The sequence below is a fragment of the Fistularia commersonii genome, chromosome 13, assembly GCF_037954325.1.
Source record: "Fistularia commersonii isolate RoL2024-O1a breed Wild chromosome 13, RoL_Fcom_v1.0, whole genome shotgun sequence".
NCBI classification, from domain to species: domain Eukaryota; kingdom Metazoa; phylum Chordata; class Actinopteri; order Syngnathiformes; family Fistulariidae; genus Fistularia; species Fistularia commersonii.
Window position 1 is genome coordinate 14,131,602 of NC_141296.1, and position 19,069 is coordinate 14,150,670.

General features: G+C 43.1%; 1 protein-coding gene and 1 non-coding gene across 2 annotated transcripts in view; both read right to left on the minus strand.

Annotated features, from left to right (window-relative positions):
• The window catches only part of ankrd50 (ankyrin repeat domain 50), a 52,742-nt gene extending 38,559 nt beyond the window's left edge, over positions 1–14,183 (minus strand). The window contains exons 1-2 of the mRNA XM_086158245.1: positions 13,890–14,183; positions 11,092–12,144 (exon numbers count right to left, since the gene is read on the minus strand). Coding sequence (XP_086014371.1) covers positions 11,092–11,597 — 506 coding nt within the window. The 5' untranslated portion in view covers positions 11,598–12,144; positions 13,890–14,183. The remainder of the gene's footprint in view (positions 1–11,091; positions 12,145–13,889) is intronic.
• On the minus strand, positions 7,440–7,554 carry LOC147227963 (U6atac minor spliceosomal RNA). The gene has a single exon (XR_015107065.1). It is a non-coding gene; the product is annotated as a U6atac minor spliceosomal RNA (small nuclear RNA).
• Positions 14,184–19,069: the final 4,886 nt, after the last annotated feature.

Sequence of the window (19,069 nt, forward strand, 5' to 3'; positions counted from 1 at the left end):
GGCCACTGATGCCAACATGCTTACCGTGGCATAACAGGCCGGCAAAAACATTGTCTGGTAGCGCCAGACGATGAGAATCGGATCTTCACTTAATGGATTGGCGCGATCGATTCTGCACAAGATCCCGGGCAGATAACCCCCTGTTCGCCTGCGAGACATCGCCGGCCCTATCTGAAGGTGGTCGAGAGGGCGAAAGGAACGATTCAAAGTGACCTCCACATAAAAGCAACCCTTTGTTTTCCCTTTGATCGGAGTAATGAGCGGCAAACAACAACTCCAGCTGAGTCTTGTGATGCTGTGCGACAACGGACACTGTCATGGGATTGGGAACATACAGTCATTATATTGTTTTGGGGCTGGAGGTGTGGCCTGCAGCTGGCGGGTCCAACCTTCCCCTGTCATCTCCACCGGATAGCCGCTGCTGGGATGCCCGGTGATCACTTCAGTACCAAAGTAATACTGATAACCTTTCGAAGATGCTTGTTTGTCTAAATTACCTTTTCACTTATTGTTGCATTTATTTCATCAGGTGCCCTGCAGACCCTGAAGTTATTATGACGTTGGGTGTAGATGAGTGCAGCTTACTGATTACAAATTCTAATCATATTGGAAAATACTGATTTTACATTGTATGGAAAATCTCAGGTAAGAAAACCATTTAAAGCCAACTCCTTAGTTGCTTTCAAACGGAAAAGTTCTAAGAACTGCCCAGTTCAAAATTCTCTCTGGGGCAATGTCCACAGCCAGGGGAACTTTTCAGTTATGCATTCACACAAGCAGCGAGGGACAATAGTAGATACGAGTGTGACAAGCATCTGTGATGTGTATCTTAAGCTAAAGCCACATGCTAAAAAAAGCCAGTATGAAGAAGAAGTCCATTTTCACAAGTACAATGGTAGTTTTTAAAAATGGCGGGCTGCAAGAAGTTTCTCATTATGGCCTTATAGTCAATTACCAAGTAGCTACGTCATGTGCGTTAACTATGGAACAATAGAAATATGGGTCCAGGGTCCCTGGCCCCCTCGCTGTCCAAATGCACGAAGAAACAACCTACTTCCTGAAAGGGTTCTACGAACTGTCTAAGGTTCCTTCTTTGCGAAAGGGGCTACATTTGGTCGGCATCAATGAGTCCGACAGAAGACGCAATTAAATCTTGCCATGTAAATTACACCCATAGTACCAATGTCCTTTTATTTATTATACAGTATAAAGGTATACCTGATATCCAGAACTGGTGGGGCTCAAATGTACATGACATATTCAGATTGTCTGTTAAGTAAATCAGAAAATATTTGAATAACCTCTCAACAATTTATCAAGCTGGAGCCTGGTATTTCTGTGTATCATAGCCAGCTATTTTTTTCACTCATCAATCAAGTGTTTACCATGCTAATGAAACCTGCAAAAAGTGTAAACACGTCGCACGCTTCATCTTTGGCCAGCACGCATACCTCGGATAACTATTCCAAATCCCTGGGGCTCTTCCCGGCCCAGACGAGGTGAGCATTCCTGGCCTGCCACCCAATACTGTCAAGGGAATCTGAAATTTCACCCCCCTCCCCCCCATCCCAGCCCCACCGCCGCAGTTTGTCTTAAAGAGCACACTCACGGCTCCTCACACCCTGGACGCCAGACATACTGCTGTCTGCCCACGTGCTCATGAACCTCAAGATACAGAGTTATACACACAAAAACACAAAGGGTTTTGTCATCGCTTCCAATGCTGACTGGTAAACCTGCGAGGTGTCTTTTGGCTGCCAAACAGGATTATGTATCCCGCTTTAGTCCAATTCAAAAGATTTGTGTGAACAAAGAAAGCATTGTGCAGCGCGGCTCTATTTGTTTGCATGTTGGAAAAAAAAGAGATCGGGGGAGGGGGGGGGGGGGGGGGGGGGGGAGTCAAGTTTTGCCGTGGATGCTCGATTCCCGTGTAGAGGGAAACACTGCTGCCAAAGTGTGATCGGTTTTTTCGGCATTAAATCTTAGGCACAAATAGACTGTTGAAAAATTAATTGCAGCAGTCAGCAACGGGAAGTACTTTAATCATGATATGAGTGCATAGGCCCAGTGGAGCAGGTTAGCGGCGTTGATTTATTCTTTATGTTATATCGGAGCAACATTAACAACAGGCAGCAGTATCAACACTATCAATGCCTGTCTGCCAGTCAACAAACCAAAAAGATGTCCTATCCGGGAAACCCTTTCTTTTCTGCTTCTTTTCCTGCAACCTCCGGTATCCAATGTTAGAAACGCGAACAGAGTTGGAGTTAAGAGACAACATTTCAAGACTGGATTCTGCAGCAGCCACTTTACACTCTTTAACCATCTGGCTCCACCAAATCAGCTCACCACTTTTAAGGTCATTACTACTTGGGACTAAGAATAGAAATCACAAAGCATCCAGCTCAACCGTCTTGCTCCGAAAAAAAAAAAAACAAATCCAAAACAAATCGATTGGTGTTTTCTCTCAAGTAAGCGGCATAGCATCTAAGGCTTGATTTTTAGCACTAGAGCAGTTTAGCACCACCTTTTACAAACAGTAACAGACCATAGTCCTTTGTCCATTAAAGAAATCTTGCAGAAAAACAGGCAATTGCAAATACCGGAAATTCCAGACTGCAAGCCGCTACTTTTTTCACACGCTTTGAACACTAGTGTTTAAACAATGATGCAGCTAATTTATGGATTTTTGGGGGGCGAACGAGGTTCATGCTGCCAAAACATTTTGCTTCGTAACATTGGACCAATACCATTATGGTGAAATTCTGAGGCTGTTCAATCCCGCACTGATTTTAATGGTTTTAGAGAGCAGGAGGAAGATCAGCTGGAGTAGGATTAGGCAGGGATAGAAAATGGATGGATGGACTTTTCCTTGTGTTATTTATTATTCATCATTTTCGTCAGCAGTGTTACAGGCACTGTTCGGAGAAAAGTATTTCCAGTACTTATAATTGGATGTTACCGGTATGTAATATCACGAAAAGTTAAAAAATATGTCTGTGTAACATCTTTCCGTGTAAACCTCATGTTCAACATGGACACCTGTGGCTTATAGACAAATGTAGCCTTTATATGTGTACTATATTTGTTTATTTTTAGCCAGTGCTGCTTATATTCAGGTGCGCCAAAGAGCCCGGAAATGACGATAATTTGAAAAAAATAAATAAATAATAAAATAAAAAAAAATCAGCACAGCTGGGCTGCAGTCAGCTAACCAGGAGAACTGCTGTTGGTGCGTCACTTCTGATATCTAAACCCGTTATTTGATTGTGGTCTATTAATTATCACAGAAGACTGGTAACAATTTGACCCTTTTGGTTTTTTTATGCTTAAGTAATGGATCTCTAACCAAACATTCACCAAACATAGTTTACTATCTCAAATGACTGAATCGCTTCTATTTCAGACTTTGCAGAACCACACACTCATTAATGTGTTATTTTATTACATCCTAAACACTGACTCAATGTTCTGAAAGTAAAAATGGCCACGTTACAATGCTCAATTTATTAGATGGGGAAATAACATAGGCATGCATGTTCATAGAGAAACAAGCGCGCGCGCACACACACACACACACACACACACACACACACACACACACACACACACACACACACACACACACACACACACACACACACACACACACACACACCATTCCCCAGCAGAATGGAGACAGGAGACTAGCCTCAGAGTGCTGAGTCATCGCTGCAGCGGCACCAGAGCTGCTGCTTCTCCTCATTTGCTCAATTGGAGTTGATGCGTCATACTCTGAACCCTTTTTTTAATAAACATGGGCCCTAATCTTCAGCAAGCTTTCCACTGTTGTGCACCACATGAAAGGTACAGGCAGCTTTCATTTGGAGTCCCTTAACCCCAATAACTCGGGCCGCCCTCTGAGTAACAGTCAAAGTCAAAAGAAAGAGAAAATGAGACCAGGACCTCCCTGACCAACCTTCTAAAAAAAAATGGAAAGGAAAAAAAAAATCTCATTTGGTTAAAAATGAATCATGCATAGGTTTGAATTCTGGCCAGAATCAGAAATAAATCAATAAATAAGCAAATAAAAGAGGTTAAACAAAAGGTTAAATTATAGTTTTACTGCCAAAGTAACAATAGTTGTTCTCTTTAAAAGGTTAACGACACCTCTGCTTTTCAGTTCAATTTTTCTTTTTCTTTTTCTTTTTTTTTTTAAATGTTCTGCTTTGCAATTTAGAACTCCCTGCAGACTCAATTTCCCCAATTGCCCCTCGGGGGATAAATAAAGTTTATCCAGATTCTGACCTGAAGCCAGACACTGGAAACCAGCATTAGGATTTATGTTTACTGAAGGACAATCAGACCAAACTATGACAAGACTTCTGTTCTGGTGACTGTTTATCTGAATTATCAACAATCCTCTTTAACAAGGCAACAGAAAAGGTTTTTGACTGAACTATTCGGTGCAGATGCCGCTAAAGGCGACGGTCTTTTCTTGAAGGATCTCTGTGGTCAGATCCATCATTCCCTCCCATGTCATACCTACACGTGTTGTCAGATTTAAATCTGTGACCAAGGCCACGACTCCAAAATGCAGCAGTAAGTTGTCTGGCTGAAACTGAAGCTGCTCTGCGCAGCATAGCCCAAACAGCAGAACGGCATAAAATAGCACCTTCACTAAATGCACTTTTTTAGTCCCATCAGCAAAAACAAACCTGCTGGAATTTGTTTGACCCACCCGGGCGGGTTAATTCCACCTATTCGAAGCCAACCCTTTTGTCCTGAAGGAAAAAGAATGAGGCGTGTTTGAAGGCTGGAGGCTGGCTGCTCGAAACACAATGAATCATTAAAAACTGGGGAGCTCCAGTCAAAACAGCGCGGTGGCCTTCGATGAAGGCGAGACAATGCAGATGTGACAAATGCTAGGGTGGTGTGTATTGGTTTTATAAGTAATAAAAAAGCCTCAGAGTCACTGAGGCATTAGAGTCCTTAAGATAACTAATAGCTGTGACACTGAAGAGTCTAAGTATCGCGTTTGTCTGCTTGTATATAAAGATACTGAGAGCGTCTTTTTATCTGGGGAAGTGTGGCTCATGGCCTTATGTGGTCTGGCATCCCAACTTACTGTTATACAGTTACATACTTTGAGAAAGTACTACCGCAGTGTAAGAAGGAAAACAACCTTGAGTTGGAGTGGGGGGATGGAAATATTGGCTATGACGACGATGAACCATGTTGCAAGGAGATGTGCAATTTATTTTGCCAATTCCAAAGTATCAAGTCCATATTTGGGCATTAGGCAATCCGTGCTCTATACAAATAGGTAAATAAGCCAATCCATTCTGTTTTCTGGGAGCTGGATGTTTTGAAATTGTGCCATTTCCCAAGCTATTCAGTTTTTTAGATTCCCTGTGATGTCACAACTAGGAAGCCCCTCCTCCAGTGTCAAGACTGAACCATAAAGAGTAACCGAATGCAGGGCTTGTAAGGTTGTAACTGGGACTTTAAATGACAGTTAAGCTTGTAAAACCCAGGATTTGTAAAGATCAAACAGCACAACAGTAGAGAAAGCTATCGGCATTGTAATCCACCACAGAAATTGTACAATCCCTTTGGACACTGTAACATAAATGTTAAACGAGGGAAAAAAAAGTCGGTTAAATGAACAAATTAATGTATTACACTGTATTATGTATTATTCTTTCAGAGATATTGAGCTAAATTTGAGTATAATGCGGTCAACCTGAAGTGACAAGAACGTCTAAAACTGTAGAGCACTGCCTCTCTCTTTTTTGGATTAAGTTTTCCTTTTCATTTTTTTGCAGTTGGTAAAACTGAATGTTTAAAGGTTTAAACAAACAACAGAGTCAAGCTTTTTTTTTTAACAATCTTAAAAAGTGCAGCTATGAGCCAAATCAACCTTGGCCAATATGTGGCCCTGGAAATGTCGTAATGTTACTTTACTGTAGACTTTTCTCTTCAGACCAGTGCTCTGTTCTTAGGGTCTTTATGATCTCCAAACATTACCGGTAAAAATTCAAGCTGTCTCGCTCCAGGGAGAAGCTCAAAAGTTTTGCCAGGAACTGCCAGGACCCAGAATGCATCTATTCCTAATGCAACTTACTCCTTTGTGGGGGGGTGAGCTAGATGGGAGGCTCTACAAACATTTCTGTGAAATTTAATGGAAACTAGTTATGGAAACCATTTTCTCTTCACGTAAAAAATATACATAATCAACATATTTACTATCGCATGGATAACTGACAAAAAGGAGGAGGAAGTCACAGAGAGTTCATCCAATCATGGATGGATACTGCTGCAATAATATTTACTCATCAGGTGTTGGAAATATTTAGTCATAAAATTAGTCATAAAAACTGTTTGATACACTGTGGCACAGGACAAAAGGAGGTAAATTATATTGAACCCAGGAGAACAAAAGAGGGCACTGCTGGGGTGACCTCCTGTCGAGTGGGGCTTGCTAGTCAATTTAAAAATGAAAATAAATAGGTAAATTCATTTATTCATTTTGGATTTGTGGAGGAATTTAGCTTGTAGAAGAAAGGAACTGTAAGTGGATAAGCCACCAGATGGATTGCATCATCGGCAAATTACACCGGGAGCCCCTTACGTTAACTCCAACAACGTGTTTTCTAACACATTCAGTCAGCTCCTTCAGGACCGAAGAAACCGTCTTATCACTTCTAAATTAAATTGACCTTGCGAGACACTTCTTCAAAGTAAAGATAGGTGATGCGTTGCTATAACAGCAGAGCAAATGGCCGCCTGCAGAGCAAAGGCCCATCAGTTTTAGCCAGGTGGACATCTCCGAAATGCTCCGGGCACACATTTATCACATGTTGTCTTGTTATCTGGCACTGAAATTTTAACAATAATTGCACAATTTGTTTTAAAAAGAGGTTCTGAGACACTGAATTACTTTTATGAATCGAGACTACCATTTTTAGCTATAAAGACTGTCCACGGCAGTCTTTCCACAAGCTGAAAAAATGTAAATAATGGAATACTAAGGCCTCAGGCTTGAGTGATGTCACAGAAGAAACACATTAGCCACAATCCAAAAGACTAACGGCAGCGTCTCCAACCGCTGCAAACATCAGCTAGCATGCAGGCAGTAAATTTCATTCATTCTTCATGGATAAACAAAGAGCCTGACGCTAGCCAGCGGACTATGGACAGCCTGGACCGCTCAGCTGTCAATCACGGCCCCACATGCAGAGACATCTCACTCTTCACTCTCTCATTCACACATAAAGACACAATTTAGAGCCTTAATGAACCTTATGACTTTTTTGGTCGATGGACAGAGAACCCGGAGAGAACCTAAGCAGGCAGGAGGAGAACATGGAGATTCAAACCATGGGCCTTTGTGCTCTGAGGTTTAAGTGCTAACCACCATGACACTGTGCCGCCAATTTTTTCTCTTTTTTTCTGTCAAAAATACCCTGAAGTCCGTGGCAATGCATTAACTTTACTATATGTGTTGGGAGTCCAGAAACGCCTCCATCCCTGCCAAGGGAAATGGTAATCTTCACGCTATTCGAAAAAAAAATAGAAAATCTTTGCAAACGTTTACATCACATAAACTTGTGAAGCGACTAGTATTAGACAATAAGTTTGTATTGGAAATTGAAATTAGAGAAAAGGTATCTTTTGCAAAAGATTAAGGGGTGGATCGTGCAATTCATGGTGGTTTATGGGATTATAATGCCTCCACTATTGAACTAATTATCTGCATCCTTGTATCTTTACCATAATCTCAGTTTCCGTTTTCTTTTTCCAAATCTAATTCTTTATGGTCTTGGCTCATCTTTTGGCTGGTGGTTGCTCTATACCAGTATGGGGTGCAGAGAAAACAAAGGGGAAATTCACTCCCGGAATCCAAAAGCCGCAGAGGAGAGTTGAGCTGTCACATTCAAGCTCTATAAGTCCAACTCCTGCACTGGCCAGAAGCCGCAGAGATATTTCAAGTGGTTTTATGGTCCCTTTCTTAAAACTTATATCACAAAGCGGAGGTAAAAAAATTATTGGGAGTGTTCAGGAAACAGAAGAAAATCAATAACGCACCCTTTGAAATCATTGAGGGAGCCGTGCTGGCCCAACGGAAGCTATACAAATACTATTAGAAGAAAGCTAAAAATGTATAACTACCATATTTAATGTTGTATTTCCCCTGTTTAACAATCTCTCTCTTTCTCTCTCTCTCGTGTGTGTGTGTGTGTGTGTATATATACACACGTGTACATATATATATATATATATATATATATATACACGTGTGTATATATACACATTTATAAATATATGCATATGAACCTTTTTTTTACAAACCACATTGAGCTTTATCTACTGTGTGTGGTTAAAAAAAGGTTAGGTTTAAAACACAAAGGGAGGAAAAAAAAAAAAAAATCAAACTAAAATCCCTGAAAGATTGTACATTCAAAAAAAAAAAAAATTAGGTAAAGACAAGGTTTTCTTGATGGTGAGGTTCAGATCCAGTTGTACGTAAACCTGCGTCTGAACCAGTTTCTCTGTATTAACACACGACCCGCGATTACTATCAGCAAACACAGTTGTTTGTCTTTGACTAAAGAATTTGGCAGGGCCTCTTGCATGCACTCACTAGCTAACATTTAAGAGGCGCAGCTGGACGGGGGTGCGGGGTGCGGGGGGGTCAAAAGCTCCCCAAAATGTGTCGAACATAATTCTTTACTAAATAAAACCAAGCTTGGGCCTTAAAGTCTTCCAGCAAAGCTAAGCCCGCCCACTCTGAATTTTTTTATGTCTGATATAAATTGGGTCTTAGAACATTGGAAAAATAACAAAAGCTGTATTCCTTTCATGTCACTGCCAGAACCAGCCGGCACACTCTGCTTCCTGAAACAAGATAGCATCTAGGACATCGGAGGAGCCGCAGAGATTACTTGTGTGCATCGGCGGCCAGGGTGCGTTTACACCTGGGATGGCGATAAGGCATCCAGCGGAGCGCTCACCCGGCTCCGAAACAAAAAAAAAAAAAAACACCTCAATCGGGAGAAGGCCTCGCGTCCTCGTCGCTCGGAGACTGAAGGCCCGAGGTTCCCCGGCACGACGGGACGCTCCGGTGAGGCAAAGTTGACGCGGAAGAAAAAAATAATCATCGAAGCATTTTGTGTGACACAGCGGAGCTGAAGCGAGCAGGGCGTCCTTGTCGGGTTCAGTCGTCGTTCGCGTCTCTGCGATAACCCGCTTTTTTATCTGAGAGGGTCAATCCGCAGTCGTCGGTGGCGGCCGCACGATTGCCAGCAGATGACATGACTGGCGCTGGCTTCCTCGGGGAAGGAACAGGGCTTGAGCTGTTGACTCTGGCGAGTGTTTAAAAAATGATTTACCTTGCTGAACGTTTGACCTACTTTCGCACCCCCCTCCGTCTCCGCCTCCCTCTCCCTCCTCCTCTCCGCCTCTCTCCCTCTCGAGTGTGATGTGGAGATGGTGCAATAAGCGTCACCAGATGGCCGAACGGGAAAACGTGCGTGCGTTCGGCACAGCATTCCTGACTGCGTCGCACAGAACTGGTTGACCTGGCCTGCACAGATGAGCCATGCGAGTCATCCACATACACACACACACGCACGCCTTTTAGTGCCTGTGCCTATAATAACAGTCCATCTTGATCGCGTAGCATGCCCGGGCAGGGCGCTGTACATCCACAAGCCTGCCGAGCCCTCTTTTCACATGTCAACTTTATCGCTCTGCGGCGGAGTCACTCAGGTCAGCTGCTGAGTCAGATGCAGTTCACGGGAGGGCGGAGCCTCACCCCGGTAAAAACACAAATACAGACATTTTAATTTCCATTTCACCGTGTTGCGTAGCGCCATGCCTGCATCTCTGATGAAATACACGGGGGAAACTCACAGTTCATCCAAGGGGGCTATTTTTCTCTCATTTTAATGTTTCTCAAAAGTAAGTCATTCCCTGCTTTTTTTGAGCTTCGGTTTTTGGATGGATTTTCAGTTTTTGATTTCAAAATTTCTGATCATGTCTTTTGGGTTGGGGTGTTTTGATGTTTTATTTGTTTCATAGTTCATGGCTGATTTTTAGATAGGTTTACAAATTGGTTTTAAGCCACCTCTTTCAGGTAGATTTTTTTACTGAACTTTACCCTCCTTTAAAACCACCGGGTATTTTTTTTCAAGGAAATGTGAGAAGTGGAGTGTAAGACTTTTCAAATCAAAACAAGCAAAAAGATATTAGATACATATTACATGCGTTCACATGCATGCGCACTTTAACTGGTTCTAACCATAGGAGCTCAACAGTAGCTCAAAAAAATATCAAGATGTTTCATGTATCGGAAGGCACGTGGGGACATTCCCACCCAGGATGCCACACCAGGGGGGAAAACCAACACAAGCATGACATCAAATAAATAGCGACGCTGCTGAGGTGGGGCTGTGCAATGAGTGTGAGCAGCAGTAAAAAAAAAAAAAAAAAAAAATGGGGGAGGGGTGATTCAGGGTCAGGAGGTGGAGCGGAGAGGGGGATGGCTTTTTGCATTTTATTCTTGCAGGCAGAGCAAATTCCTATATTTCAGGCAGTTTCTGGACCCACCTGAAAGGTGGATAATAAAAGGCAAAAACCGCGTGATTTTACAACCGAAGCCAAGAGCTGCGGAAACACAAACCCTTCTCAATGAGCAGATTTGAGAACATCATGTTTTTTCAAAGCCAACACTATTATTTTAACCACACAAACAAAGGCACGCGCGAACGTTCGCCCGCGCACGCACGCACTGTGTTAAATTGGACCGGAAAGAATGCAAGAATACTTTTTGTGCAGAGACAGATGGATATATATTATTGGCATTTTGATTAGTTTCCTCTTATTTGTGTTGCTTATGGTTTACTGGCTGACTGAATGGCCCCCAAATGCAAGGGTTAATTTTAATAATTAAAAAGCATTTAATTAAGAGACACAAGTGTGGATTAATTTCCTGTCACTCCGGTGATTGTTCAGAGACTGATAGGCGGGTAACTCTGGAGGTGAAATCCTGCGGATGTATGAAGGACGTGCATTTGCGTGTGTGTGTGTGTGTGTGTGTGCGCCTACCTCTTGAAAGCCTCGTTGGGGTTCCTCTCACACTCGCCGGGCTGCAGAGCTCCCTGCACAGCTGGGTCGCGCACCTTCTCCTCGTACCCGGGCAGCAGCCCGCTGCGGCAGATCTGAGCCACCAGTCCTCGGATGAAGCCGCCGGCGCACAGCGTGTCCGAGTCGTCGGCGCGGCAGAAATGGAAGGCCAGGCTCTGCTGGGGCAGACCCCGGTGGGCCCCCTGCGTGGACGTGGGCCACAGCAGCTCAGAGCAAAGGGCTGTTTTCCCGCTCCCTGGACCTCCTACCAGAAGCACACCCCAGGAGCTCCCCGTTTTGGCAGAGCCCGTTGTAAGGCCGCCCGGGTTTGATGCTCCCCCCGCAGGCAGCGGCGGGGGCTGCTTGCTGGGAGTGCCGGTGACTCCGCTCAAGCTGTTGGTTTTCTCCTGCAGGCAGTGCTGGATCTTATGGAAGACCCATTCCCGACAGTAAAAGCGCTTTCCTTGCAGCAAACTGGTTTGTGCCATTTTGATCTGCTCTTCCACCTGTTCCTCCTCTTCACACGGGTCCCTTCATCGCTCACATTTTTCAACTCCAACGAGGGCCGGGGCAATAAATTTCAAACATCCATGATGTCAGATGGCGGCAGCGCCCTCTCAGAAGACAGGCTGCACTTCCGCTTCAGAAAAACAAAAGCTTAAAAAAAAGGAGAAGGTGCAGGGCGAGTATCTAGGTCAAAATTCAGAAAAATGAGGGGGAATCTAAAATGAGGCCCACACCACAGATTTTCCAGCTTATGTCCACGGTTTTCCCTTTGCATGAACCCAGTGCCCCTCGCTGTTGCCCGTGCACTGCTTTAGCATGGCTCTTGGAGCGGCAGGGCGACTGACTCTGGAGCGTGCCCACCGGCGAGACCCCGCTCATTGCAATTAGCCATGGGCGCTGCTGATATATTTCGACCGATGCATTTGAGACACTACCGGGGGCGACCGAGGCGTGTTTCCATTACACGGGCACGGTCGCCAGCATGGAGTCAATATCTCCACTAATACGATTCACAGCATGGCGTTTCCCCTGAAAAACAGAAACAGACATGAGAGCCCAGGTGGGGTAGAACATGCAACTTCAAACTGCTCAACTGCTGGCTAATTATATATATATATATATATATATATATATATATATATATATTACACATATATATTACATTACACTGGGCAGAGGCCTGGTATCCATAGACAACACTTGCAAGTACAAGTAAAACCAAACAAATTGTTGAAATTCAAAAAATTAAAAAAACAAATAAAGATGAATGCAGCCTTGATCAAACTTTTAATTCTAACATTTTTTTATCCCATTTATTGGGGAATTTCCTTCAATTCCATGCTATTTTATTTATTACTGTCCGCACCATTTTTTTTTCAATATTTTAGGGGGAAGGGGGTAGATTTTGGACCTTCCAGTTGTATTTTAATTATTGGTGTTTCTTTTAAACAGATTTTTGGAAATATTTTGCTGATTCTTTGTTTTGTTTTTGTTTTTTTCACCTACAAAGATGACCGTGTCAATCCACTGATTGTAGAGTATATTAACACAGTTTTTAAAATACACACAGAAAAAAGAAAAATAAAATGATCTGGATGTTGTCAGTAGCATTTTACGTTGTGATATTTCATCAGCATCAGTCATGATTGAGTCAATTTGTCGAAATGTAATATTGCATATGAAAAATGTATCAAGAGAACAAGGAAATGGATTTGGGAGTTTTTCAGCAAAACTGGAGACGCTGAAATACTGCAGGACAGAAACTGGCGGGATGATATAAGTGTAACACATCCGCCCACATGAAGAGGAGTCGCTTCTTCACCGCTACAGTTCTTGATGCATGCTGCCCCCTTCTTCTTCAATCTTTTTCAAATGTTACCAGCCCACAATTGTTGGCCTAAGCTAATCTTATCCTGCACAGACTGTATCAGGTACCTTCCCTTGCGACGACATTGCTGGCAACGCATCCTCCTGATTCTCTAGTCCATCACACTGATGCCCCCCCCAAGCTACACATCCTTCCTATGCGGCTTTAAATCTAACAGTTCACATCCGTCCTGAGCTGCAGAGAAGTGTGTATTTGTGTGTGTGTGTGTGTGTGTGTGTGTGTGTGTGTGTGTTGCAGGGGGGGATCGGAGGAAACCCCTTCCTGCCCTCAAAGGACTCATTTGCATGGAAAGGTCTTATTTTTTTTTTTTTAAACTGAATCTAACTGCCCTACCGAATGTGCCATTCAGGGACCTCAATTTGGATTCAAGCCCCCTTTTTGAATTTTAATTTTTTTTTTTCCAACTGCAGTTTTATCACATTTAACCCCTGCGTGGCGCAAACCAAACGCAGCCAGGAGAAACACACACACACACACATACATACACACACATATACGGCTGTCTTGTTACTTTGTGCAAGCCTTTGCAGAAGCAACGCTTCATTTCCACCGTGGTTTCCCCTTCCTCTCTACACGGGGTTTTGCATTTTAAACGCCCGATCCGTAAAGGGTCAGCATGTGTTCGTGTGAGGGGGGACGAATAAACGACTGAGAAGTCTTTTGTGCGTCCAAACAAACCTCACCCATTTCAATGGTGCACCAACCGGCGGCTTCTTGTATTTTGAAAATAAACCCTCCGTGCGGAGAAGCTAACAACCGCACGCATTTGGCTTCAAAACAAATGTAGCATGTCAAGCTAACACAACTGTTCCTTCAACTTCAATTGGGTGAATTTAAGAAGGTTCTGCTATTTCATACAAGGTTTTTCTCCAAACGATTTACTCACCTCTTTTGGATTCGTCTTGGTGTTTGTTGTTTTAGGAGACGAAAAAGAAGAGGAAGGGGGTCGGTGGTCGCCGAGTCCCCCCCGGTCAACACACCCTTTCTCGGTCCCAAGTTGTTGAAAAAATGTATAATATTGACAAAGGTTTGTTGCGTTTTAAACCACCGTCGACCGTTTCGACCGGCGCCGGTCCTCACTCGAAATTCGGCGTCCGAGTTTCGCTCATGTATTTTCTTTGAGTCGAGGTTGGTCCTCGGTCGCCTTCGGCTCCGCCTGTCGCCCGACGCGCTCACTGCTCCGCGGTGAAGCCGACTGACTCTCACCGCCTCCCGGAGCTGGAGATCCCCCCCCTCCCCGCTCCCACACCCACTCCCACTCCCACTCCCACCTCCAGCTGCATGCGGGAGCACACGGCAAAGAGAGATGCGGGGGTTGCTGGGAAATGAAGTTGTGAAGCCGAAATGCGTGGAACTGATCCCGCCGATCTGTCGAAGTTGTTTTTATCCACCGCTTATCCCCCGCTCTGGGTCGCGGGGAATGATGAGGCCTATCCCGGCTGCCATCGAGCGAGAGACGGGGTTCATCCTGGAGCAGGTCGCCGGGACCACATATGGAGACAAAAACGTTCAGTCACAAGGTTAATTTTCCCATTTTTGTCACTTCATCTTTTGCGTGATCTTTGGACTGTGGGAGGAAAACCACGCAGAAAGTCTCCCTGGTGGATTCCAACCGGATCCTTCACGCCGTTAAGCAGAACCTTTGTTGTTGTTGTTGTTGTTGTTGTTGTTATCTCTACCGCCACTATGATGAATAACAAAAGTTACATTAATATATTCCTCCATTCACGGCGCTGACTGCAAGATAAGCGGATCAGACAATGACTGAGTATTTTTTATTATTATTTTATTATCTCTCTTTTGTATTTTTCTTTCTTATACAGCACTGTGATGGAAAGCACTCTATTAATACCCTCATTATTATGACTATAATATTATTATCACCTCTTGTACCCTTCAGTTTTTGACCCAGTTTTAAAATAAAATTAGAAAAAAGTGGTTTTACACGGGTAATCCAAGATTACAATGCATAGTAAAAGATATATATTGTAGAGAGTCACGGATGTTGGGGGTTATGTTGATGCTTGTTTTCTGTGTGATTTTGGGGTCGCTGGGAATGATGTGGGTGTGGTTTTCGGTACATTGAATTCTGTATTTTTTTTTACCTGGAATTGTGCAGGAACAGTTAGTTATATTGCAGGCTTGTTCGGCGTGGCTGTGACCAACAACAGCTATTGCTCATTGAGCACACGTTTACCCACCGTTACCCAGGTGTTTCCCTGACTAAAAACACCACAATATTTACAATATACAATATACCGGTATATATGAATATTTATTATATTATTGCGTGGCACGACGGGGCAGTGGTTGCTTCGGCCTCACAGCACGATGGTTCGATTACAACAAGTGGACCTTTCTGTGTGGAGATTTCTCCTTGTCTGTGTGGGTTTCCTCCGGTTTCCCCTGCCACAGTCCAAATGCAGCAGGTTAATTGGAAAAAAAATGGGAAAATTGCCTCGAGTGAGTGAGGAAATGGTTTTCTGTATATGTAGCCCCGCGATTGACATGCAACCAGTCCAGTGTGTACCCCGTCTCTTGTCCAGCATCCCCTGCAACCCTGAGTGCAGGATAAGCGGCAGACGACGGATGGATATTATTATTATTTTTGCAGATATGGTCTCTTTTTCATAGGAAAAGCCCGCACGACCTCAGCGGGGAGGCTTTCTAACCAGATGCCCGAGCCACCTCATCTCACTCCTCCAGATGAAGAGAGAACATGTCATCAGAAATAGGCATCTTCAGTTATTTAGCTGATAATACGGTGGAATTTTTGAAAGCTTTCGAAAATAAGTAAGTTACACAGGGAAAAAAAAATATTTAGTCTTGGGTGTCTCTTGGCATTTTTGAAAATTTCTCAGCCTGTTTGAAATGCAGTTGAGCTCAGAGTAAAAACCCGGTTTGATGTGACATTCATCAGTAAAAGTCTTACAGGAGGGAAAAAAGTACAGAAGCAGAAAAAGTAAAAATAGCATTTTTTAGAATTGCCGGTTCCTTGAGGGTGTCTTTTATATTTTATTTCCTTTTTTTTCCTTCTGCCTCCAGGCCTAGAGGCATTTTATTTTTTTATTTTTTGTCTTGGTGGTTGATGCTGTTTGATCAAACCAGAAGCTGCTGGCCAAACAGCTTCTTCATCATCCCCCCGAGGAGCTCCTCCTCAGCAGGTGGAGATGAGTGGCAGTGCTGCTGACGTTTCTCCTTCTTCGTCCTAGACACCGCAGAGGCCGTCCTGCGCAGCATTGTGTTTTTTTACTGGAGGGAAAAGCTTGTATAGTCGCCTCACTTAGATGTTGTCATATAGTATAATCAAGCGTTATTTCAGGTTATTGAAGACTATTTCATTGAACGATAATCGGTCAAGACAGAATGTCAGTGACCCTAAAGAGTCAATATAAGGATTTTTTTTTTTTCCACAAAAAAACTTGAAACTTCTGTGAAACCCCTTATCATTTTTATTCATGTTTTATCCTTTTAACAACATGAGTAGTCATACTGAGCTTTTCCATTCAATGAATGATAATTTGATATATTTTTTTCTTGACCTATTATTTTATTTTGATGAAATTATATGTTTTTTTTGTATTTCAAATTACAAATAATCTATCAAATTCAGTAAATATAACTAAAATAATGTATTTGGATTGAATTAGTATTTACATAAAATTCCAAGATGCTGTCCAGTATTTTCGTAACAAGAAGTCTTCCGGCTACTTGTATTCTTTCATTGAAATATTACAATGTTCTTGCAGAATACAAATTTATTCTAGTAATTTTAGTACTTTGGGCTCAGATATTACAACTCAACACTTTATGCCTTGTCTCTCCTCACAGGTTAAAATTGTGTGATAGAGAAAACTATTCAGCGAAAAAAGGTTTAGTACTTGTTTCTGCTTGTATCTGTACACGTTTTCTTATGTATTTTTGTGTATTTATTCAAATATGTATTTATAAATTATAAATGAATTAAATACAGAGTGGCATGGTCTCAGGGGGAAGGGGTTCAGAAACAAGAGTCAGTTATAGTTTTTATTCAGGCAAAAGGCTCCCACCTTCTTCATTATACTGTTACACAAACAAATGAGATCCATTTGAGATATTCCAGAAGAATAACTGTGACAGATGTTTATCAAAGGCTGCTGTAATGGAAGCGAAAGGAATGGGAACCAAAACACCAGACGCAACCAGCAGTCACTGTCACCTTGAATCAGAAGCAGCTTCATCGAGTCCAGTGTGTTGCCGATGTCCACAGATAGAAGCAGGGGAGTGGCTCGAAGTTGGAGGTGTGTGTGTGTGTGTGTGTGTGTGTGTGTGTGTGGAGGGGAGTGGCGGGCTGCAGAGGTGAAGTCTTCAAACGCAGAGAAGAGATAAACTTATCTATATAGCGACCAGCCTTCCGGAGTAATTACAACAATACTGATTGAAAGACTTCCCCCCTGCATACTTCATCCTCCTTCCATCTCCCAATATGTTTCTGAGAAAACAAATTAAAAAAAATATATATATATTAGCTGGAGGCATACTGTTAGAACTCAGATGGCCACTGAGACACAAACAGTTAAAAAACCCTCTATATATTAAGAGATGTCAACTCTGTTGATGATTTTGTGAAGCAATGTGACTAATAATTTCTGAGAAATTAATGCTAATGATAAAAAAAAAGGATATTCTGACTCTTTCCAAAATGTAATGTCTTTCGACTCCAATTAACCTCTTCTCAGAGCTCTACAAAGAAGTTCTAATAGGAAAGAAAACAAAACTAAAACGTTGAGATAGAGATGGAAAAATATCCAAAAAATATTATTTTACCGATGAACGGCATCAGAAAAGAGGAGTAATTTGAGGAATTTATTGTTCTCGTTCTGCTGGTTTTGTATTTTCTCTCTTACCTTCTCGGGAGAATGAAAGCCGGATGCACAAATAAACAGTCATATCAAAATCAACTGAGGTTGTATGGTCACCACTGGGAAATGTTAACGGGAAAAATATTTTTTACTCAAGCCTGCATAGTTTGGAGGGCGTTAGCTTAGCGTGGCAGAAACACTGAATGCCATTTATTTGACTTTATGTTTATTCATTCATTCTCTATCAACCAGTCCCAATGCAGCAGGAGCCAATTCAAGCTGACATTTGGGTGAGATGGTTTGACCTTGAGGGGTCACTTGTCAATCACAGGGCCACAAACAGAGACGTCAAACCGTCTGCCCTCTCATTCAAACCTACAGACAATTTAGTATCCTCAATGAACCCAGGGACTGCTTGAACAGGGAGGGGAAGACGGAGAACCTGAAGAGAACTCGGGTGGCCGGGCGGAGAACTCGGAGATCCCGCACAAACAAACCCAGTCCGATCCAACCGGGGAACCTGCTAACCATCGGCCGAGAGCTTTATCTTCGACGCAATACAACCAGCAGAAATTTATATTGATGGATTGGTGTTTGATAACACAGAAGCAATCAAAGCACTGTCAGATCCTCGATCAACAAATGAAACACGCATGTTGGTAAAATCTCTCACCCATCTCTTTGCACAAGTATTTCTTATCTATAAATCTACCCGCACTGTGGCTGAAGATGGATAGTAAAAAAATGTAATAAAATCACATGCTCTTTAAGGAAAGAGCCATGATTTATATCTTGACGCTCTAATGTTCTCCAGCTGTTCCTGCACCTCACCTTCTTGTTCTTCTTCATGTGCACGGACTCTCAAGCGGCCGTCGGTTGCAGCATCGACGATCGTCTGAGTTAGCGGCCCCCCAAACCTCCCTCCGGAAGGCCACAGCGCTACGTGTTGTCGTTTACGCCTACCTTTCACATCGGATGGGTCGGGGGTCCGTCCAACTGACAGCGAGCTGTTCTGCCTCTGCAGCTCGTCTGGATGCGAGCGGTCCAAGTCGGAGTCCTCCAAGGTTGGGGTTGGAATCGGGGGGACGAATGTGATTATTCTTTTATGAACATTCAAAAATATTCTCCACACGTGTTATTAAGACTGCAGTGACGCACGTCGGGTGATTGGGGTTTGGCCGGGGTGCACTTTAGAGAAAATTGAGCTGGACTGGCCCGTGTCGTC